Source organism: Orbicella franksi, chromosome 3, assembly GCF_964199315.1.
Source record: "Orbicella franksi chromosome 3, jaOrbFran1.1, whole genome shotgun sequence".
Lineage (NCBI taxonomy): Eukaryota > Metazoa > Cnidaria > Anthozoa > Scleractinia > Merulinidae > Orbicella > Orbicella franksi.
The window spans coordinates 6,354,365-6,378,724 of record NC_138147.1 but is presented as its reverse complement, the minus strand read 5'-3'; the positions used below and the strand labels follow the sequence as shown (position 1 = coordinate 6,378,724).

General features: G+C 39.2%; 1 protein-coding gene across 1 annotated transcript; it reads left to right on the top strand.

Moving 5' to 3' along the window:
* The first annotated feature begins 7,793 nt into the window (after window positions 1–7,793).
* On the top strand, window positions 7,794–12,464 carry LOC145482983 (uncharacterized). Its single transcript, XM_081461609.1, has 3 exons — window positions 7,794–8,123; window positions 10,525–10,869; window positions 11,925–12,464. The coding sequence occupies exons 1-3, from the start codon at window positions 7,794–7,796 to the stop codon at window positions 12,399–12,401; spliced, it is 1,152 nt and encodes a 383-aa protein (XP_081317735.1). The 3' UTR covers window positions 12,402–12,464.
* Window positions 12,465–24,360: the final 11,896 nt, after the last annotated feature.

Below are 24,360 nucleotides of genomic sequence, written 5' to 3'. Positions count from 1 at the left end.
GTCCGGCGGAGTCATAATAACCTTGAATGAAAGCTATTTGCATGAGCGTAATTTGCACACTTGGTAATTTGTTACTGGAAACCTGCAAGGTAGTCGTTTTTTAACTTGGAAAATCCGAGTTTGGGTATGGATGGGAGATTCACTCAATTCTTCCCTTGCTCCTTCTCTTGCTGTTAGACATTTTTTTAATCCGCTGACCAATGTATAAGGTTTTCGCATGTCGCAGCGAAGTTCAAGTTATCATGTTCGGCGTAGAGATCGATGAAACGAATTCTTCACCGAGTGAGTAGCTTAAACTTAAAATACGTCTGGATAGTAAGAAAGGGCTTATGCAAAGGAGAAACGGAAAAAGAAAAACTTGTATTTGATTATTTCTCTGAGTTTTAAGGAACAGAACGTCTGAACAACAGAAATTTATTATATATGTTTGCATTCCATCTTTTGAAGTCTGCGTAAGTGACGCAAATTGTGTTACAAGTGTGATAGTAATAATTAACTTGTACGAATTGATAATTAACTTGTACGTCCCGTTTTTACGCAAGTAGTACAAGTTTCACAAGGATTTTAGCTGATTTTATCATTTGTTAGATAGATGACGTGTCCAGTACTAACTTATTAGCTAAGTTAGCCTTGGGATCATATAGAAGCGGTACTTTCTACGTGGTAACGTCTCGCTGGCGCTAGTTTCGGACTAGGATGACATCATGAATGTTTTCAACAGTCACATCTCCTTAAGTATTCTCTTACTGTTGCGTTTTGCATTATTTCTTACAGTCACGGGCTCCTGTCTCACAACAGTGGCACTGGGCTTTATAACTTCATTTATCGCGTCTCTAGCTTGATACATCACGTTATGTCATTGTTTGTTTATACGCCGATAGTTATAAAAACGTCGCGCCAAACGTTGCCATTGCAAACGTGGCTCTGTAATTTAGCACGTAAAATTATAAATGAAATCTAGCGCATAAATTAGGATTAATCTTTCAGCCATGATATTACGTTAAAACCATTGCGAGATTCAGCGAAGGATAAAGGTCCTTCAGCGGCAGGGGCTTAAAGCAGCATACTTTTTAGTCCCATCTCGCCCCTGAGGGTCTTATAACCCATTCCACTTTAAAAAATTATTTGAACAAGTATCATTTTTACGTTGTTGAGCTTCTTTTCAGCTATGCCAGGGCATAAATAACAAATGAGTTGGCGACCGATTTCACCTGGGGTCTCCTGGTTTACACGGGCTGGAACGTCCAATCGGTATTTGGCCATTTCTGTTGGGGTACGAAAACCTTTTTTTTAGTTCGGTTTTTAGTACTTATGTATTTTCCCGCGTTTTGAAATGCACTCTTGTTGTAGTTCTATTTCACATATTCGGTATTCACAGTTAGTATTGTTTTCGTTTTGGTAGATCGCACGACTATTCGTGTTTCCGCCTTATATTAGGCGTTTTTTCCAGTTCAAGGTCACTCGACGGCATCTCTCGCTACTGATGTTTCTGTCTATTTTCCTTTATGTATGGCGTTATAAATAATTTAAAGGCATAACCGGAATAGTTTAAATATGGAAAAGTTAACTCCTACCATTTACTTTGCGTGTAGGTGATAAGGGCGTAAATATATATTACAATGTACGTGTATACAGGTTAGTTATTACTGTAAACTTTGAACTGAATAGATTACGTTGTAAATAATTCTTATAATTTTAGTATTTTAATTTTAATTATTTTAGCATTGTAAATATTCATCTTTAGTATTTTAGTACTGCAGGTTCATACTTAAATAAAGGTTCTTATCTTCTCAGTATGATCTTAACTTCCCTTTCTTTCTTGTTTTGTTTTGATTTTCTTGATGCAAAACCAGTGGAAAATCATGTTTAGGCGAGGGATAGGTATTCCAACAAAATAGAGAAATAGACGTTTTTTCTGAAAGCAAAAAGGTGTCATATGCGGAGGGAGAAAGAAAAAACATCGTTTTAATTAGAGGAAGGAAAAACTATTTCCCCTTGTTGTGTTGTTTCAAGCGAGTGACACAATCATTCGACGCAAGAAAAATGACATTCAGTTTTAATTAAAACTGAGGGACAGAAAATGACGCACATCAGGTGGACAAAGATTCTTGTTGAATTACATTAAACATTACTGACATAGCTGTCAGCTGCTTGTGTGTACAGTTTAGTGCGGCGAACGAGCCGCATAGACCAAATACAAAAATATGGCCGCTTAAATTTTTGCAGATCTAGATCCAGATGGGAAATTATTATTTTATTTTAACTTAAAAGGACTAGGAACCACCGCATTCACGAATCTGTTTGGCTGGAATAGATATTTACTGCGGCCTAGATTTTCCATTTTAAACTGGCATCCGGCTGTGTAGGTTTATGTGGGGGATAGGCCCTTTGCACGATCCGGTCACATGGCACAAAATCACACATGCTGGGGCGCAAGTTGCACAGTGGGACTTCCAAGACCTTTGTTTTGGAAGTCCCACTGCGCAACTTGCTCACCAGCATGTGTGATTTTATACCGTGTGACCGGATCGTGCAAAGTTAAGGGCCTATTAATGACATGTAGCCTGTGTAGGTATATGTAGGGGATTAATGAGATGTATTGCTGTGTAAGTATATGTAGGGGATTAATGACATGTAGGCTGTGTAGGTATATGTAGGTGATTAGTGAGATGTGTTGCTGTGTAGTAAATGTAGGGGATTAATGACATGTAGGCTGTGTAAGTATATGTAGGGGATTAATGAGATGTACTGCTGCGTAGGTATATATAGGGGATTAATGACATGTAGGCTGTGTAGGTAAATGTGGGTGATTAATGAGATGTAGGTTGTGTAGGTATATGTAGGGGAGTAATGAGATGTAAGCTGTGTAGGTATATGTGGGGGATTAATGAGATGTACGTTCTGTGGGTATTAATGACATGTAGGCTGTGTAGGTAAATGTGGGTGATTAATGAGATGTAGGTTGTGTAGGTATATGTAGGGGATTAATGACATGTAGGCTCTGTAGGTATATGTTGGGGATTAATGAGATGTAGGTTGTGTAGGTATATGTAGGGGAGTAATGAGATGTAAGCTGTGTAGGTATATGTGGGGGATTAATGAGATGCAGGCTGTGTAGGTATATGTGGGGGATTGATCAAATGTAGGTTTTGTAGGTATATGTAGGGGGGTTAAAGACATATACTTTATTATACATCCAGGAAGTTTAACTGAGATATGTACATTGCGGTGGAATTAACTAGCCGCCCAACCATCCGGGTGGTGTCCGACTTATATAGCGAAAGAACAAAAGGCTTGTCTGTGAGCCAATGAGAAAGCACTGATGTCATGGCGAAACCGGACACATGGCGGACACAGGTTACTTACAATATGTTAATTTGCAAAACATTCTTTCTCTGCACGCTTATGTTCTGTAGCGGCTATGTAATTTATGCTATATACTAATATAATATGCGCGTTCACCTTTTGTATCTTGAGTTACAGTAACCGGATCAAGCTTTGATTGATGAGGTTCGTTGAAAGGTTCTCTCTGCCATCTAATATCACATGCTGCAGCGAAAGGGTAGTTCAACTTCGTCGTCAACGTATACCGCCTACGAATGCCTACTAGCGAAAAAAACTTCCAGTGCCTCGCCGCCGAAAGCATCGCAATCTACAGTGTTATTCCACCAGATATCATTGTCTCCGCAACATTAGGATTTGAGGTCAATTACGAGCGAGATCCCCGAGAACTGGAAGCTATGGAAAGAGAAATACTGTCATAATTACTTGGTTTGGAGCTTGAAAGCCCCGAGTATCAACTCGCCATGTTCAAGGACGTTATTGATGACGATGGCCTTTAAATGTTCAAAGCCTTCAGCTATACTGAAGAAGAAGAAGATACAAACAATTGGCGAGTAGTTATGGGTATAAAGATAAAAAGGTACTGCAGCAAGAGGGAAAAACTTCCTATTTAACGAAACGTTTGACAATTGACTTTATCGTTGACTTAGAACCTTGACAAACAGCTGCAATTTATGTGATTGTTTACGGTGTTTACACGATACTCTGATGTGCCGGTGATCGATTGGTCTTGGGATAAAGCATGAGCAAAGCACAAAGCAGCCTCTTATATAAGAGACCTCAAGTTAAACAAGTCTATCGACCTTCGCAGCCGACATGCAAAAAGGAAGCTTAACAATGACGACGACGACGCTGAATTTTTATTACCTACGATTTTTGCAATTTTTTGGGATTTGTCCTGGTTGCCTATGGCTTGAAACCTGTCTCTGGCTAAATATGTAATGACAGCGTTCAGTTCCGATTGGAAATACGAAATATTAGCAGTTCGATTCGTCGTTCGCGTTCTCCGGCCTACGCAGAACGCGGTCATTTTGCGTTATTATTTTTGCAGAGGACAGCTATGAAATATATAAAGGTTTACTGAACACACTTGTACAGCTATTGTTTTGCTCATTAAACCTTTTGTTTGGTGGTGCCCATTGTCATCGCGGTTTGCTCCAGGCTCCGTTCACACTACGCCGAAGAAATTTAAAAACGCCTACAGCTTTATAATATATCTACGGTTAGGCCTACGGTCCAGAGTAATCCGTCACGAAAACGGAGCTTTTCGAAAACGCTCCTCCAACCGGAGGGATTTGAAAACGCCAGCCTTGCGTTTTCGTGTGGACGGAAAGCATTTTAAAACGGATCTTTTCGAAAACGATGGCGTCACTGAGGAGAACCACGTGATTTCCCTGCGTTTTTAAATTGCTCCGGCGCCGTGTGGACGGGGCTCAAAGTGCAAAGTGCAATGAAAAGAAATCGGGGGGGGGGGGGTCCCGCACAAAGGAGAAATGCACCATGAATAAACACCGTAAATATTTAGTAGGAGTGGAACTCTCTAAGGACCTCAAGTGGAATACTCGTCTTGTTACCAGCATTATCGCCAAGGCTAAGCAGCTAGATAAAGTTTTACTATACTTTCTTTTACCCTCGGATTTATCAGAAGGAACTTGCATCGTTGTCTAAACACATTTAAGAAAAACTCTCATTACTGGCTCATTAGTAAGACCCCATCTTGAATGCACGAGCAGTGTATGGGATCCGCATACCTGTTTCGTAGTCTGAATTTCAGTCGTCTCTTCCCTTTACCCCTTCGGGGTAAAGGGAAGAGACGACTGAAATTCAGACTAACCTGTTTCGTTGATCAAATAGGCGTTGCCTCCTATTGACAGTAAATATTTGATTACGATGCGTGATAGAAGATCTTGATTGACGATTCTATCTTGTGCAAGCACAAGCGCAAACACAATAATTTTTATTTCACCGTGAAAACGGCCTTGACGCAGGCATAAGCACAAGGATCAATTTTTTTCTTTTTCTTGTGCTTGCGCTAATGCTTACGTTTGCGCTGCAACAAGTGAAAACGAAATACCGCTCAGGGAATATCAGTGATGGCAAAGAAGGCCCGAAGCGGCAGAGATAGCCAAAAATCACAACAGACTGACACACAAGAAATGAGTAAGTTTTATTAATCTTACATGAAAAATGTTCATATTTAGGAATATTTAGCGTTCTAAATTGACTGTATTTCGTTCCCCATACAATTCGTTCAAATTCTCGACGGCTCCTCGCGTAACTTAACACCGCGTCAGTACAGACCCACCAGGGGTCTTTTCGCCCGCGACTCACACAAAGCGCACGTGACGCTTTCATGAAAAAATACGTACGTGTCAGAGAGTAATTTATTTTTCGCTCTTCTCGAGACGTGAGCTCGGGACGCCTGTGTTCACATCAACTACATTCCTATCAGCCTACACCTGGACACGCAGGCTGACGTCACGGTGGTTACTGAAAAGCACTATGGGAAGCTTCAAGCGAACTGTCCCCTATCACTCACTTATCCTTATCAGGCCCATGAGGACTCTTGAGGCCGGGAACTGTCCCCTATAGCCCAATAGTATAGCGATCAGAAGCTGCTCCGGAGAAGAGAAGGGGCCGGCGCTACCCTAGTAGTCTCCTTCGCAGCCGTTTTTTTAGGGGGAGCGTTGCGTAACATCCCAAAAAAAGGCTGCGGAGGAGATTAGCGCTACCCCTGCTGGAAAAATTCACAGTGACACTCACTCGAGGAGTGAGGAGATAGCAGAACCTGTTTATGTAGTTAAAGGTCAAGGTGACACCGCACTACTAAGCCGAGGGGCTGCCGAACGGATGGGTCTCGTAGGACCTGGACCTGACCTCAAGCGCGCCTCTGCCAGTTATGGGGGAAGGTCGGCAAGTGACAGTCGACTTAGTTGAGGAGTTCAACGATGTGTTCTCAGGCTTAGGAAAGTTGAAAGGAGTCGAGGTGAAACTACACTTGGATCAAGACGCAAAATACGTTGTGCAGAAACAGAGAGGAATATCTCTAGGGCTCAAAGACAAATTTGATGAAATGTTCGATAAATGGGTGGAAATGGATAATCATTGAAGGTGTAGGGGAAAAACCAACGGAGTGGTGTAACAACCTTGTACTTATCCCAAAGAAAGACAGAGAAAACATCAGGGTAAGCCTCATGACAGATGCCAACAAGCACATAAAAAGAATCAGACATGCCATTCCCGCTTTAAGAGAGCTGGAGACAAGAATCAATGGGGCCAAGTATTTCTCCCACTTAAAGACATAAACGACGGCTACATGCAGCTAGAGCTGGCCGAGGAAAGCAGGAAAATCACTGCATTTTACACGCATAGAGGGCTCAAACGCTTCAAAAGGCTGCATTTCGGGATCAACAGCGCGGCAGAGATCTTTAATATAACGAGGTCGAGCGCAAGAGTCAGACGTCGTCAGCATTTATGAGAGCATTTTGTCTATTCGGAATTTCTTTATTATTCCAAATAATATTTTTACCATCACTTTCTGTAGCGAAAAAATTTCACGGAACTCAGACCACCATAACAAAAGTTCTGAAGACATGATTGCATGATCATCGCAGTTATATGAGCTCTCATATATTCACTTGTATAACAACAGTTTGTGGCATAATTAGGAACATCATAATTACAATTTAGAAAGAACAGACCTCCTACGGGCTCTAAGATGTGAGATAATAAAATACGTCCGGTCATGTTGCATTTGAAAACTTAAATAGTAGTTTTAGCCATGCCAACCTTAAAGATTTGACTATACAGTCAAGCTGAATAGATAATAAATACAAAATCTTTTGCAGCGATTTTATGTTCAACAGAAATTCATTCGCACGCATGCCTTCAAATGTTCCAAATGAAATCTTTAATTAACCCCATGTAGATTTCAAATAGGGTATATTTCCCCGCTCTCGAGTGCCATGTTCACCCCTCCCCAGTCTTAGAGGAAGGTACGTCCGTGGTTTGTCCACAACGTATCCAAAAAATTACTCTAGAGAAGTTTATTACAAAGTCTGACGCCAGTTTTCAGTTTACAAAGTGCAACAGCTTAATGTATTACAAAGTGCGGCAGCTATTTACCTTTTGTTTACAAATTGCAAAAAGTTAAGTACGACAGGTGTAAAAAAGTGGGACGACTACAATGTACAAGTACGAAAAGTAAGAAAGCAGGGCGTCTTAAAGAAAAGACAGGGATTCTTTGATTGATTTTTTTGGTTTAGGAGATACTGGACGAGTTGTGTAGGATATCTCTCCTTGCCATTGTAACTCTCTTCCAACCAAACACCCCCAGGGCTCCTCGATCGGCTTTCATTTTCAGTGACCAAACCAGTTTGCATACATTATTTTTCGGCACCCTATCACCTGTCGAATTTCATCAAAAACGTCCAACTGATAGCTCCCAAAACATGATTTTTCCAAAGTTTTTTTCGTTTTTCATTGCGTTTCTGCAAGTTAAAGGAGACTGCCTGACAGGAAGCTGTCAAACAATTTCCCTCGACGTGTACCAAGATGCCGTGCAAGACTCAGAGTTTGTTGGACATGTATTTCACAATTCTGTCACGTTAAACCCAATTCAGTGCTACATGAAGTGCATACAGGACTGTCGATGTTTGTCGCTGAACTACAAGGAAAACACCGACCAAAAATACTGCGAGCTGAATGAAGGAAGTCACTTTACCAACAAAAGTTCTCTCAAACAGTCTCACGGGTCAAGTTATTACATCCTTCGGAGGAAGGTAATGATAAATCCTAATCTGTTGTTTAACTTTTCTGCTTTTGTCACTTTTCTTTAAGATCAAAAAAGCCAATTGACTTCATTAAAAAAGTTATCAGTCTCACTGTTAAAGTATAATTCGTAAAATTCCTAGGCCATACTGTATTACCTAAGTCATAGGTTAGAATGCATTTTACACATTTTAGAAATACGAAAATACGAAAACCCTGTTGGCCGTATACACACTTTATGACAACAAATTTTTGGCTCGGTTTCGTGAATGGTAATAATACTAGTAGCTCGGCGTGGATACATTTTGTTGTGTGAATGACATTTCCTCATCAGTACTGAGCCAAAATTTCACCTGTGTTTGCTTTGTCAATTTGGAAATTGTCTTAAAATTGTACGGACCGTTCAGGCGAGTGCAATTTCAAAGAATTTTCAAACAGTGGGTGAAACTGTGGCCCGTTACGGCGGAAACGACGCAGAGAATTTTCTGTGGTGTAAATAGGCCTTTATGAGCCTTTAGTGCAAACACATCTGACACTGAGTGTGTATTTTCACAATGTTTTTCAATGCACCATTATGAGGAGAAATAAATAATAGCCTCTATTTGGCGCAAAAATATGCTCGGGAAGTGATCGAGCAGTTCTTCGAGAACAAAGCTCGAGGATCACCAAGGTAGTGAAAGATGCTGTGAATAAAAATTACTGAAAAGCGACGTTTTTTGATATTTTTTATTGGGCAACATCATCTCTTGACAACCGAATATTGTGTGGAGAGAATTTGCCGACACTTCGTAAACATGGGAAACCCAACAGTAAGTAGTTTGTGAAAGCCACTAACCATATGGTAACCACCTATCTATGTGTATTACCATGCAAACTCTTGTAGTGAGAAATGTCTGAAGTTGTAAGTGGTTAATATTTTCGGAGCCGAATAACAGACTTGCCTATGGTGGAAAGGCCTAGGCCAAGAACTCATTTAAAGACAGGCATTAATACAATCAAGTCAAGCCAAACTGTGTTCTCCTGCTCTGCACAATGTGGCAAAGAATATGTTCGAGAAACTTTCGTTTATTAGAAACTTGAGTCAAGGGACATCTTACGTTACACTCAGTGGATTCAAGCAAATTAAAAGTTCTTGCCACGGAAAGCAACAACCTGAGATGTAGCCAAAGTAAGTAGCAGCTGTGCAGAAGACTACAAAATTAAGTGGGATCCCGGAGCAAGTGCGATCCATAGATCTTTTGTCAGTCTTCTCACACTCTGTTCGTTTCCCTACATTTTATACTTTTGAACAGTACAGGGGAGATGTTGTGTTAGCTTGCATGGGATAGTGTTCAAGTTAGTGAAGTGCGAGATGGATGTTGGTCATTGAAGATGGCGTCTGGAAGTAAACACGTGTTGTTCACTGAAGACTACTTTAAACCCAAATAACTCGACGACAGATACCACTATCGTGTTAGGTTTTGGTTACGGTTTTAGGGAGCTTAAGCAAACCACGACGACGACGGCAACGAGAACGTCACCAAACAAAAGGCTTAATGAGCAAAACAATAGCTGTGCACGTGCGTTATAAATCTTTGTACATTTCTTTGCCGTCGTCTTGAAGACAACAACGTGAAATGACCAAGCTCTGAGTCGTCTACGGAACGTGGACGACGACGGCTAATTTTTCGTATCTCGATTTGGAATTGAACGCCGTCGTTGCATATTTAGCTTAAACACGTTTTTAGAGCCATCGGCGTACCGAACAGATCTAGACAATCGCGATCTTCGCTTGTAAAATATAAATTGATTTTTTACCAGGCGTCGTTCTCGGCGTCGCTCTCGGCGTCGTCGTCGTCGTTGCTTAAGCTCCCTTTTTTTAAACTTAAAGCTGATTTCCAGTCCGTACTGCACACTCTCGAAAGTTTGTTTACGTTTTTCGTTTTGTTGCATGTATGACATCACAAAATGTGAACATTTTGCAACTACTTACATGAGCTGAATTCAAAATTTCATGTCAACCGCCGTTTTGGACGCGAACAGTTTATGTTTCGTTCTTTCTCGTGATATCACTTGACAAAACAACTTCGCAGCTGAAGCAGCTGGAAAATAATTTGAAAGGTCTCAAAGGTAAGGTATGTGGTTCGTAACGAATAATGAACATCGATTCGCTTTCCATCGAGTGAAATTTTTTTATGTTTATAAACATGAGGGTGCTGGGACTGCGCAATACGGATTGAAAATTATCTTTAGCAGTAAAGCTATACATTGTTGGCAAAAGTTTCGTGAATTTCTGAAAAATCCCATAACTTCCTCTCAAAAAGGCAACGTTTTTGGTTAAATTTATGCAATCCTAAAGCTCTAATTGGCGTTCTAGAGAGCCTTAAAATAATAGCAATATTAAAAGCTGATGAATATGACCTTCTTCATCAGATTCACAGAAGCGAAGCGTCATGTCCTGATAAAGTCACGTGCACCAATGGTTGCTGCAGGAACAATCCGTGTCTAAATGAAGGAACCTGCAATGAAATCTGTGAGCCCACCAGCGTTCGGTACAATTGTTCTTGTCCGGTACAGTTTGTTGGAAGATACTGCGAGATTCAGCTGAGAAAGAGTTGCCAAGGCTACAAAGCAGCTGGGGTCAGCGTGTCTGGATTGTACAAAATTATCGATGACGACAATGAAACTTTCCAAGTATTCTGTGATTTTGATTCAGAGCCTGGGTTCGCCTGGAATTTGATCCAGTCATTTAGTTTTTCCAACAAGGACCTAATGAAGGTAACTTGCAATAACGAAATTGGTAGCGTGTGGTGTAGTAGTGTGGTGCTGTACTTTGTCATAGCCTTCCTCACCAGTTCTGCCTTATAAGCTACTTTTAAAATTAAGTTAACGTAAATTAAGCAGTTTTGGTACCTTTTAGGGTGTTCAGCCTCAAAAGGTCCACGGCGGGAACTTTTGCTTTACCTGTCAGGGCCAAAAAAAAATAAGACAGGAGATATTTGACAGTCAACTGATTTTTAAGCTAATTTGTCTAATTTACTCCGGTAACTCTGTCACGGTAATAGGGGTGAAAAAAATTCAAGCCACGCCCAAAAAGAGGATCTTGCTTCTGGCCCGCTCTTAGGCATTCTTTTCAAAATTTCCGATGAGCGCCCCGTCCTTTCTATATGAGAGTTCCCTCACCTCGGGATTGCAAACACGAGCAGTGATCAAATTTGTCTTGCGAGCAGCGAGAACTTCAGAAAATGCAGATGGCGAGCAGCGAGCACTTCGCAAATTTTCCGCTAGCTGGAATCTCTCTTTTTAATTAGATGGAAAAGTTGTTTTGTGCCAAGTAATCTGGCTGACACTTCCAAAACAGGACATGATAGGCACAAAGTTAGAAGCAACATGCTAGGATCTTATTGCGGCTCAACCAATCTCAGCCGCTTACTTCGCTAACAGCCAGTATGCCTTGTTTGATGCCAAATTACGTCACTTAGCTTCATGTGAGTCAGTGGATGGACGCTCAAGGCGATCTAAAGCCAGTTTCTATCCGCGAGAAGAAGCTAATGCTACCAGACTTCAGAATCCGAGCATGTGAGCAGTTGCAAAAATTTTGCGAGCACGACCAAGCGAGCACTCATCTAATTTTTGCCAGCAATTCGAGCAAAGGCTCAATTTTGCGAGCACTTGAATGGGACCATTCGATACCCCTAAAACAAATGAAGAGGGGAGAAAAGAAGATGGTAACGTCAAATCACAAGGAAAGCTTGAGTAGAGAAAGCACAGGATCTTCCAAGCGGCGAAATAATATCTTAAAATCACGATTTCGATTGTTTTTTCCGTTCTAGGGTATTGTCTTTTCGGACTACACTGATTCAAATGCTGTCAGTGGTGAGATGCTCAACTGGAAGGCGTCCTTAATCCGTCCAACTTATCTTCAATGGCTTGCAAAACAGTCAACCCACTGGCGAGCAACTTGCCGCTACGACACAGACGGTGTTGTGTACCGAGATTACATGAGAACTTCGCTGGCAAATTTCGACATCATGAACATTCCAGTACCGATCTCAGCCAAGTGCTATCAATTCGAGATTATAAACATTCGGGGTTACGAATGTGTCTCATGCACTGTGCCACTGTGGAATAAGAAAAGTAGAGCTTCCCTGCACACGGACAGTAGCAGAAATGTTTGCCAATTCAATGGAAACAAAGGTGATGTGGTCGACAACGAAGATAACTTTGGTAATTATGGTAATTTTAATCCAAACTTTCGTTGTACTTCCAGTCCAGATTCTACAACTCAGTTCTGGATCGGAGGACAGTAAGGACGAGTTCATAGAATTACGAGGTACCTATGGATGCATGGAAAGTGCCATTATGTACGTGGGATACTGGCACCTTCATCACTAATGCATCATAACTCTAAACAGAATCTTCAGTCGATCGGGAATCCGAAAATTCGAAAATAATTGCGGTCTTTTATGTTAATTCGCAATTTATAATTTAGGACTAATACTTTTAAGTTTAGCTTTTTTATGGGATTGTTGACAAGTGGAATGTGTTACCACTGTCAGTTCGTCAGGCTTCAAGTGTTTGCTGTTTTGTTTAGTGTTTTTTCTTTTTCTTTTTCTTTAAGGTGGTCTACCTTACATGGGGATTTATGTCTCTTTTGCTAACCATCCTTACGACACTTTTTTCTTATTGTATAGCATGTTTTCTAGTGTTCGTATTACTTTGGGCCATTAAATTGTCCTAAACGAATAAATAATAAATAAATAAATAAATAAATAAAAAACGTCACTCGTGGAAGCTCCACTCGCGAACCGAACAGCAGCCCTTGTAAAGGCTCCTTGGTTATTTTAAGTGAAGTATATTACTTCAGACTACATGTTATACGAGCCTGAATTTGTAAAAACTAGTAGTCCACAAGAAGCAGCGAGCTGACTGACGTTCATAGAAAACGAGGGCCAGCAGTGCCATTGTTTCAGTTGACACACTAAGGAATTTCAGTTAAAAACCTCCGTATTTTATGTATTTCTAAGCTAAACCGTTAACTCGAGAAAGATGTTCCCTTTGAAGGGAAAATGGACAACAGTGGAATAACTTACTTACAAGTTACCAAGCAGATTCGCGTATTTCCCAAAGAAAACTCATTACCATTGCATTTTATTTTTGCAAGAAAGGATAATGTAACTGGGTGCTTCGTTGAGTCTCTTCTTATGATCTTTGTGCGGCTATTTTTAGAAAGATGCTTGACTCGTTAAACAACTTCACGCATTACGTCAGACAATGCCAGAATCTTGTCTTTTGCTTGATATTTTACTGTGAAGTCGCAGAACAGCGATAAGAAAAAAGTCTGGATGTTGCCATGGGCTACAAGGTCACGAATACGTGATATATATAGCATATACCACATGTTACTAAAGTAATAATAAATTTCAGAAAATTATCACAGGGCCCTGGGAACTTGTCTGTGGAAGATTGCTATGAGGATAGTACATATAGATAAAGTTTAACATTGTTATCAGCTGTTAACAGGTGTTGCTTATTATGCGAATATAACCTGGATTACAGTTGCTAATTGACTTAAACAGACGAATCGAAAGACTTATTATACTTTGTTAATTAGCATGATACTAGTCATTACGCATGCTGTTAAGTCCTCTTGAGACTAAAATTGAATTCGTGATCATCGACTCTTAGTAACATTGGGTGGGCAGTAATATATCAATGTAACAGTGTGTAATAAGTCTTTAAGTGAAGTCTTCATATCAGAAAAAACAAAAAGTAATTTTAACGATTTTGGCTCTTGGTTCCGATTGAATTCATCGATCTGTTTGTTAGAGCGGTTTTCAATTGAATGTCGTAAAACCAAAACCAAACCAATTTCTTTTCAGTTAAACTACTCGGCAAAATCTCAAACCTTAGTAAAACCAAAACCAAAACCAAAGTAATTGCCTGATTACTTTCGACGCTGAACTGAAAAAACTGCTGCATTTTCAGCTTAGTTTGTCGTTTTGATAGAACGAAGCTCGCATTGGTAGAACAAGCGCATGATGGTCACTTGGTTTCAAGAATGGATTAGAATCTTATTTTAAATGCAATCTTTGAACTCGTAGAGAAAAGACTGAAATAAGTGCTACGTGTAAAACATATTTTGAGTAGAGCTTACGCAGATTCAGCGGTTTTCCGGACGTAATTAGATTTTTTTCTAAATAGTTGTTTATAAAGTATCGAGAGTCGAGAAAGTGTTAATAGTTAGTTCGTTCAAAATCAGTCACGATGTGAAATAAATTTTTAAGCCTTGGCAAACAGCTGTTCCTGCAAGATAATAATGCAATTGTAAGAACTGAGAGAAAAGTTAATGGCGTGTTGTGTTGTTTTCTGATATTTATACGGAATTTGCACCATAAAGAAAGCGCATATTGCACGTTTGACTTGACTTATTTTTGTTAAAAAAAGGATTCATTGGGGGGAGGGATTCATTGGGCGGGGGTTGGAGTTACACCGGTACCCTTGTTTTTATAAAAACTCTCTTTGTAAAAATTTATTCTGCCAAAATGCTGATTAAGTATAATAAATAAAGAAGAATAGCTATATGAAGCCCGGCAAACTTCAAACCAAGTAACAAAGATGACAAGATGTATGCTGGGAGATCCACAACCGCGCGTGCGCAAACTTTTGTTTTGGGCTGACGTAATATGCATGACAAACGTAACCGAAACCTTTCTATCGGTTAGTGGCTCTCACGGGCATGCATTGTCCATTATGTTTTGTGCACGGTCATGGCCAGAAGAAGCGAACAAAAACATACAACAAAGAACTTTTTCTGGTTTCGTCATAAAACCAATCCCCTCTGTCACTGAACTATGATCAAAGTTTTCAAGAACATGCTAAGAAATCATCCAAGTTAAGACAACCAAGAGCTATTAAAAAATACATCAATTTTTTTCCTTTCGAAAAATATGTAAAGCAAAAGTTAACATTTACACAAAAGTAGATATATACCCAGGTCAGCTGAGCCCCAATTGTTTAAATGCATATTTGATAATAGTAACCACACAGAACTTCAATTTCAATATATTTACATTGTTAAAATTAGCAAGCAAGTTTCCAAATATTGTAGGACGTAAGAGCATGTTAAGAATATTTTGAGGCTCAAATCGGAAAATAAATAATAAAACATAAAAGCCACGCTTTCTCTCGAAATTGGTTATTTCGAACTCCAAGCTATCGACTTCCTCTGACCCCAATATCTTGAATAATATCATAGTTGACAAATTACTCCTAAATCAGTTTTTCTTTCCTAAATCAGACATTTCAGCGCTAATTTGTAATTTCACATATGAAATTACAAAGTCGCCATGGCAACGATACAATAAACAAGTCGCAGCAATCATTTGCCAGGATTGTAAGTGTAATTTGTCATCCAGGATATTACAAGATCATCAACTAGTATACTCGTAAAATTATTTCCTAACTTCACTCGTTACCATTGATTAACCTTTCCTAATTTTTATTTCTCTTAAGAGCTCGAGATAGCGGTGTTCTATTGTATTTAATCTTTTTTGGCCCACCGTCAGCTGTCATTTTTCACTAATTTTAGACTTTGAAAAAAAGAAAAGCAGTCGATTTCCAGTTAACTTTGCGCAAGAGAATGGTCTCTTTGTTTGCGAAGAACTATCGGCTGGTGAAACGCGTTACATTCCTACATAATTTGATTTAGTTTATAATGATATACATGAAAAAATTACTCGATTCTGATTGGCTGAGAGCAGTGCAGTTCAAGTGTAACACCATTGCAAAAAGTGTAACACCGGTGCAAAAAGTGTAACACCAGTGCAAATTACACATCGTAATTCTGGATTATGATTGACTGAAAGACAATAGGAAATTTTCTACGCCAATGATATCATGTAAAATGATGGCGAAAATTTTGTGCAGAAACTTTGAAAAAAGTTTTCTGGAATAAGAATAAAAATGGCCTCAAGAAAGATCTTACGGCACTTCCTCCACGCGAATTTTTTCATGTTTATATTATTAATAAGCCGAAGCGGCTCGTGCAATTTTAGCTTTTTGAAAAAATCACTCGTGCAAATTAATTCCAAATTGAAATTGAAACCGTATGATTACCTATACTAATTAATAATTGGATTATGAACTAGAGATTTCTATGAGGCGATAGTTGATGAGGGCGAAGGCCGAATCAACTATCACCTCAACAATCGAGAGCGAATAGTCTTATTGTTTCAGTAGAATTCCAAATGAAATTTGCTTCAAAGAAGGTTTCCAATTATTTCCGACGCATTTAATTAATTCGCACCTTTGAAAGATCGCTCGTATTGAGTTGTCATTTGAAATTGCAGTTGTGTGTACGCGCACATCAATTTTTCAATAATTTCAAGTTTTTGAAAGTTAAGAAACCGTAAATGTCCTTCGTAATGCACCAAAATATTCCTTCAAAACTCTGGAAAAACGAAGAAAAACGTCGCCATTTCGTAGACGACCTCCAGCTACTGCACGCTTACGGCCGATAGTGTACGATCAGTCGACCAATAAGATTACAGCATTTGCATTGGCGTTCAAGTAGAATTCTACGAATCGCTGCCACAGTGTTCTGAGATTGTGCTATTCTTTTTATGCTCTAATTGAAAGATTTCATTTATTTTTTGACTTTTTTGGGTTCACAGTTAGATACTGTGTGATAATTTTTCCGCGGCAAGTCACGTGATTTCAAAGTAAATAAATGTGTATATATTAGGGCGAGAACTCTTTACAAAATCAGTAGCTTTGTTTCTGACCCAAAAATCTGAAGTTCCCAAACGCGGGAAAAAAGGTAAACGAACATGTCTAATATCTCTAGGAATATATTTTAAATTTTCAACTTTGTTGCGTAATAACAGTGTAATCTATACGGTTGTTCAGCCAATGGAAGCGGATGGTTCAGCATTCATATACCGTGCGAGCCTGAAAGCGCTTGTGTGCTATTTATTTGTCTTAAGAGTGACAAATGTATGAATTGTGGACATCTTCATTGATTTTACGAAGCCTTTAAATCTGTTCGGTTCAAGCCAAGTTTAAGAAAGAATCGATCGCAGTTTTTAAGTCAAATCATTGACTTAGGCAAATAAGAACGTATTTTTCTGAACTTCGTAAATCTAGTTTTTATGTTTCAATGGTACTTATTCCGGGTTTTTTTTTTTAGAAAACAAAAAGATTCTTTTGAATATCTAGAAAACTGTTTGTGTTTGTGAGAACGGACTAATACGAGGAAACAAATTTACCCAAGAATACCTAAGATCGCTTATCACACCAAATATTTCTCATTTCATTTAGTCAGATTTAAACACACAAAAAAGCAAGTTTTAAAATAAATTGTCCTTTTCTTTAAAAAAGCCTTTGTTGAGCCTCCGGAATATTTCCAAATTATGTGCAATATTCCTAGTACTTTCTTGCATTGTACTGAGACGTTCTTTCAAGTTCCCTAATGTTTTTTTGTTTTTTTTGTATTATCATTCCCTAGTTTCCCAGACAAAAAAGCGTAAGTGTCACTTGAATGTAATCTTCAGAAAATTTTTATCTAGCCTGCGCCGGCGCATGCGCATGAAGTGTGATTCACGCATGTGCCTGCGCGTCTTAATTGGTGATGTCTGTTCTATTCCCACGGAAGTAATTGAAATTTGAAAGAGTTTCCTCACAGGATTTAATCGTCTACACATGATTATGTAAAATATTTGAATTATGTTTGGATTTCACTGATCAACTTTATCGTCAGACTTACTATCAGTTTTGTAATCAGCTTTCTATTGATACGAGAGGTGTGGCTTTTATTTTTATTTGTTGAATGGTAAAATGGACACCAGGGAGTCTTCCCGCGGGTTCACGGGATGCTTCGGGATCAGCGTGAGGTTGATAAAACTGCTTAAATCACAACAGAGAGCTGATCATGATCGAATCCGCTAGAGGCCGCACATCCGGAGTTGTTAAATTACATATGTTTCTACTTTATTTTTAGATATTTCCATCACATTTCAGAATTTTACCATGCTTTAAGTTACATGTCATGCGTTTCAATGAAAATTTGCATCTTTGTATATATCGCCTCTTCCTGTAGTTTTATCGCTTTTTCAGTGCTTTAATTTCAAGAAAATCAACTGGGGAGGGGAAATATCTGAATTTGAGTTTACCAATTGTTTTATCAAGGTTCACTTTCAAGTGTTGTGCTCAAGTTCTTCTGCAAGTGTGTCAATTGTTACTATACCGTTAGATAAGCGTAAAGAAATACATTTGCTCGATACAACGCCCCGGAGCGCTTATTTCAGATTTCAAGATTGAGTCAGCTTTAGATTGATTTCGTTTTCTCTTACTGCATGTATTCAGTTTGAGTGATCTGTAAGAAAGGGCACGCAGGCTTACATGTAACATATCATGACTCATGGTTGGTAGTTTAATCAACCACATCCGGTATGAGGCATTAATTTGTTTTTTATATTTCTTTTCTCTCTACCAAAGGTCCAAAATGAGAGCTGCTGTGTACCCACTGGTGGTTTTTCTGTTCGCTTTTGCAGTCGATTGGTTGGCGACGAAATCATGCAAGTATAGTCGGCTTTGTAATGGGGCTTAACCCTTTGACGCCCAAGTGGCCATATACGGCCACTTAATGGCCGTGCTAATTGTACCACTTGTGGCGTCATCAATTTATATTTCACCAGATATTATTGATAAGCAGATGGTAGAGCTCGGATAGGCCTTTCCGCACAATGGTCAGCTTTAGATATCGACGACATTCCGACGTCGCAAATCGAAAAACAACATTATCAGTTTTGGTGCAAAAACGGTGGTAAAATGGTCCATAATGCTTATGATTGATCAAGGTCCAAAGTAGGCAATTTACAAAAACAATCTGCAACATATCTGCATTGCCGGCGGTTATCGCAGTTATCGACAAAGCGGAAATCTTTAGTACTCTTAGTAGCACAAGCGATAATCTCGTTTCATTCGTTTTGCAGAAAAGGACGTGGAGATTTTTACAGTTGCAGTTGGGCTGAATATCAGAGAAAATAAACTCCTTAGCGTTGTGTCTGGAAAGAAAGAGAGAGTGTTCCATGTTCAAGACTTTCACTACCTCTTCAATGTCTTAGCAGATGTTCTGCTTGACGTTTGTGAAGGTAACACTATAACTTCATAACACACACTTATTACCAAAATAGACTGAAATAAAACAAGTTTAGGACATTCTTTTCTACAGTATCTGGGTGATAAACAAAAGAACGGGACGCCGGGCGAAAACCGAATTGTTAAGAAAACTAAAGGAGCTCAGTCACGATTTGCGCATATTGAAAAGTTTAGCCTCAATTTTTCAAATTCGTCGTTTGCAATCCGTGTTAATCTTCTCCATCCTTAGCCATCCTTGTTCCTTTATGGTTTATCATTATCTCTTTGATGTTTTTCTATCTTATTAAACTGTTATTTTCAGGTTTCCTACCATTTAAAGGTAATTTTGAATGTGGCCAAAATAACTCAAAATACCGTCACTGTCACAACCAGGCCGCGTGTTTCCTTTTGTTCAACTCGATTTGAAGCCGGATTATGGCAGTAACTAAACTCTGTACTTAAAAGACGACTGCAGAGACTAGCAAGCTAAATAAATGAGTTGACGTGGTTGTGTTCAATAATGTTATTATTCCACTCACACAGCTTCGTCCTCCCTCAGTCATCTCGCCAACTCCTACAATTCCTGACCCTGTTCTTGGACTCAATCCTGTAGTTTTCCGGTGTCGATCAACTCGCCTAGCAAAATTCTCACGCATATATAGTTATCCTCTAGGGTCCTATAGATCCGCTAACACTAAGTTCTGTTTTCCCAGTTTCAGGTTCAAACGGTTCGGGATTTGCTGCAGAATTTTGAAACCTGAGCAGACACAATGAGATATACTGAGGCATCGAGTTTGGGGATTACAGGAAATCAGGGAATCAAATACAAATGTAGCATGAATGTTAATAAAAGTCGAAGAACACGAAGGAGTGGATTGGTTTTTCATTCTCAGTCAGTACAGCGGCCTGAATCAATGCAAATTATTGGCAAGAATTGTAGGATGAAACCATTGAATCTTTATGCTAGGTAACTGTGGCATATGTGCCCATGCCGAGAGAACTTGCAGAAACATCGATATCTTGTGAGTAACCTATTATCCCGACTGACGTTTTCATATTTCGATGAGGGTGGCAAAGGGTTCAGCAGAGGGTTCAGAGAGTTCAGTCCGAGAGTAGACGAGGGAAAAGCACCCAGGGGTTGGGGGTACTCCCTTATATGGGCTATATAGATATGTGCGGCCTCAAAGGGTATGGTTTTTCAGCCATTTTTGTCAAAAATAGGGTATCGATTTTAGCTGATTTTGATCATAAATAGGGTATGGTTTTTGCGCTATAGCCTTAAAATGGGTATGTTTTTAAGAAGTCGCTTTTTCATCATTATCGAAAAGAAAATCAACAAAAGCCCTTCACGAATTATGTTTACGGTAATTTAACATTGGTCTGAACTAAGGAACTAATTATAACGCAGGTCTAAAACAGGGTTTTGATTTGAGGGTCAGGTCATAAATGGGGTTTCGAATTTTTGGTCAGGTCATAAATAGGGTGGGGAATAACGCAGATTTTGGTCATTAAAAGGGTAAGGGTTTTGGGAAGCGACAGCCCCACCCAATTTTTCTGGGGGGGGGGGGGAACCACCTGATCTCCAAAGATTAATTACAGAAGAAATAAGTTATAACCGTCACTAGAGCACGTCCTCCGATATCCATTTTCTGTAATCTTAATTGTTCTAAATCTAACGAATATTGCATGTTACATGTAGCGACCGTCGCGGAAGTAGTATGTATCAGGTGAATAGCCGGCTTGGTTCCACATGAACTGATAACGACTGATTTAATGAGAAATGGTTGCAGAACCGATTTAATGAGATGTGTTATCATTATTAGCTCATTCAAGAGCCACATACCCTGGTATTCGATGATAAAAAGGTTTAACAAAACGAGCGGCTTGTCGTTGTACACCTTAAATCTGGATGTCATGAATTTCCTTTTTAGGTATGCGAATCACATACCCTGGTATTCGATAATAAATTGAACTGACCCAATGCAAGATCTGGATGTCATGAATTTCCTATTGGGTATGTGAATCCCACACAGATGGTCTCTTACTCATAGATAACACGAGTTTTCTTTTAAATGTGTTCGGGGCAACGATGCAGGTTCTTTCTGATAAATCCGACAGTAAAAGTAAGTAAAGTAAAACTATATATTTAGCCGCCGGGTTAGCCTTCGTGATAATTCTAGTAAAATAAAAAGATCAAGTTTAAAAACTTGATAAAGGTCCTTAAAGAGTTCCACTCCTAAATATTTATTTTGTTTACGGTGTTTATTTATGGTGCTTTGCGCGGGACCTCCTCCGATTTTTCTCTCTTTGGACTCATTGAAGAACGCCGTCTGATTATTGACTTCATTAGGAGCCTAGGATCTCGAAGCTTAGGCCCGGCCCTCCACACTACACCAGAGCAATTTAAAACGCAACAATCACCGGTCGTTTTATATTTTTGTTTGAAGAAATCCACGGAAATCCAGGGAAATCTCGTTGTTCTCCTGATCCTATCGTGATCCTATCGTGTTCGAAAAGGTCCGTTTTAAAATCTTATAAAGAGGATATTACATGCCTGCGCGTGGATACGAATTTTATCTTCGAGTGTTCAACTCGATATGAGATATTGAGTTGAACATGAGGAGATAAAATTCGTATCCACAAGTGGGCATGTAATATTCTGTTTACTATATAAACATACTAATGACGGCGCTTTTGACGATTTTCCGAAGATTTCCGAAGATTTTACAAAATTGTTCCGAAGGCCAGACCAACGCTTCCGAACATTTTCCGAACATTTCCGAAAATTTTCCAAAGATTACCCGAGATTGACGAAGACGACTGAAGAAGATCCGAAGATATTTCAATCATACATCAACAAATTTAAGTGTAGTTAAAAGGACAAAGGAAAAATGTTATCAAAAAGAAATGATATCTTCACAGTGTGAAAGATAACAATATATATGTTATTGGCCGGCTGGGAGGTCCGTGTAGACTCCTCGCCAAGTAGCAGTTCAGAAGAAAGCGCGAATGAAGATGAACCTGACACGAGGTCGATTTCGCGTCCGTCAGGTTCAAAAAGGAAGAAGAACGATAGCCAGCCTCGATCGACGGGAGAAGCAACAGAGAAACAACAACAAAAGAAGAACAAGAAGCAAAATTTTAGTTTAAATGACGACGAAATGGAAGAATTGACCTCCTGGATATTTTCAGCCCAAGAGGTCGCTCAAGTGGAAGCTGAAATTCGCCCGCAAGTTGCTGACAGTCCACGCGTGAAAGTATTTTCAGAAAGGGAACGCTTAACAAAGCACATGCTTAGCGAAGAACAAAAGCGAATTTTCGACTTCTCATCGCTGGATTTTGTCGCAAGTTTGCCGGCAACACTTGTGAGTGACTGCTCTAAACTACGAGATAAGCAGAATAGGAAAGCTGCATTCTCAGCAGCATGGATGAAATTACTGTCAAGTTTTTGAACTGGAAAGTCTTCCCAGGAGCGGTTAATTGTTGAAAGATTTTTAGTCGGCCAACAGTTCAACATCGAAGTGGTCCATGCAGTTATTAGCCTTGTTCGTGAATTGGTTTATACCTGTGTCCATTGGCATATTCAGGGTCGGAAAATGTCTGATACAACTTTGGATTCTCACATACTGATGGCTATCAATAATGGCACAAAGGCCATTGCTCTTGACCAAAGCCCCTACAGTCATATTTTGTGAGATCATCACACCATAGTAATCTGTATGTGATACCTAAATCACTCCATTGATGTGGTCAGCTAAATCCTGAGATTCATTAGCATTTGTGAATGCAAAAATTTGATCAGCTGATTCTACACTAAATGAATCCCCTACTGGATTGAGAACATCTTCTACATTATTTATTTATTTATTTATTGCAATTTAATGGCCAGCGGTAACACAGATATACTAAAAAAGATAGATACAATAAAAAAAAAGAAAAAAAAAAAAGAGAAAAGTGCCATAAGGATTGTCAGCAAAAGAGACATCAATCCCCATGCTAGGCAGACCACCTGATAAAGAAAAGGAATAGGAGAGAGAAGAAAGAAAGAAAGAAAGAAAGAAAGAAAAAACACCAAAAAGTTACAAAACAAAAGCTTCTATAAAGGCAACTAAATTAAACATTTCTTGAAGTTAAGTAGTCCCTTGCTCCCTTTTTAAAACCAGAAATGCTTGAAGCCTGACGAACTGACAGTGGTAACACATTCCACTTGTCAAAAATCATATGAAAAAAGCTATACTTAGAAGTATCAGTCCTAACATAATTCGTCTTCATTGTAAGATCATCCCTACCCCTCAAGGGGTATCTTTCAAAACGTGAATAAAATTTGATAAAAGAGGATATGTCTATATTAATATACCCATTGAGGACTCTATAAAAAAAACAATACATCAAACAAGAAACGTCTGTCCCCTAGAGATAACAAGTTTAGATTTGCTTTGTGAGTGTCAGTCCTCACCAGTTTTTAGAATAAACTCGGAGGCTCTTCGCTGAATCCTTTCCAGTTTACATCAAAATAAACAGCATTATTACTATACAGCTCATCATGAACCTCATTTCCATCGCAGATGACATTAACAAAGGAATTAAACTACATATCTGGAATTTGATTCCAGAGAAGTGACAAATCTAATTTATTCTGGAAGCAATAAGTCCCAAATTTCACTGCAATTAGGGTACATGCATTGTTGCCAAACCTACCTCCAACTGGGGATTGGGAAATGCTTGTTGGGAAAGTGAAAATGCGGAGGCAATTTGACAGGGTATCACCAAGTTGCTTGTGGAACATGCAACATAAGCAGCACCATTGCCACTAAGATTCAAAACCACATCCCTATAACCCTTTTCAGAATTTTTATTCTGTATCATGTCCTTTCTATCGATCAGTTTCCCAAGAGAAGGACCATAGGATGGGGCAGACAAATTCCCTCCACTGGAAAACTTGAGGATGCTGTAAATTGATTCAATAACACTTCCATTTATGCGGAGTGGACTGATAAAATATTTGCCATTGAGAGCAACATTGTCAAAAAACCAGTCACAGAATGACAGAGAGCCATTGATTCCGCCGACAACGGGAATAAATCACTATCCACTATATTATATCGACCGCACTTCACAAAAATAACCTGC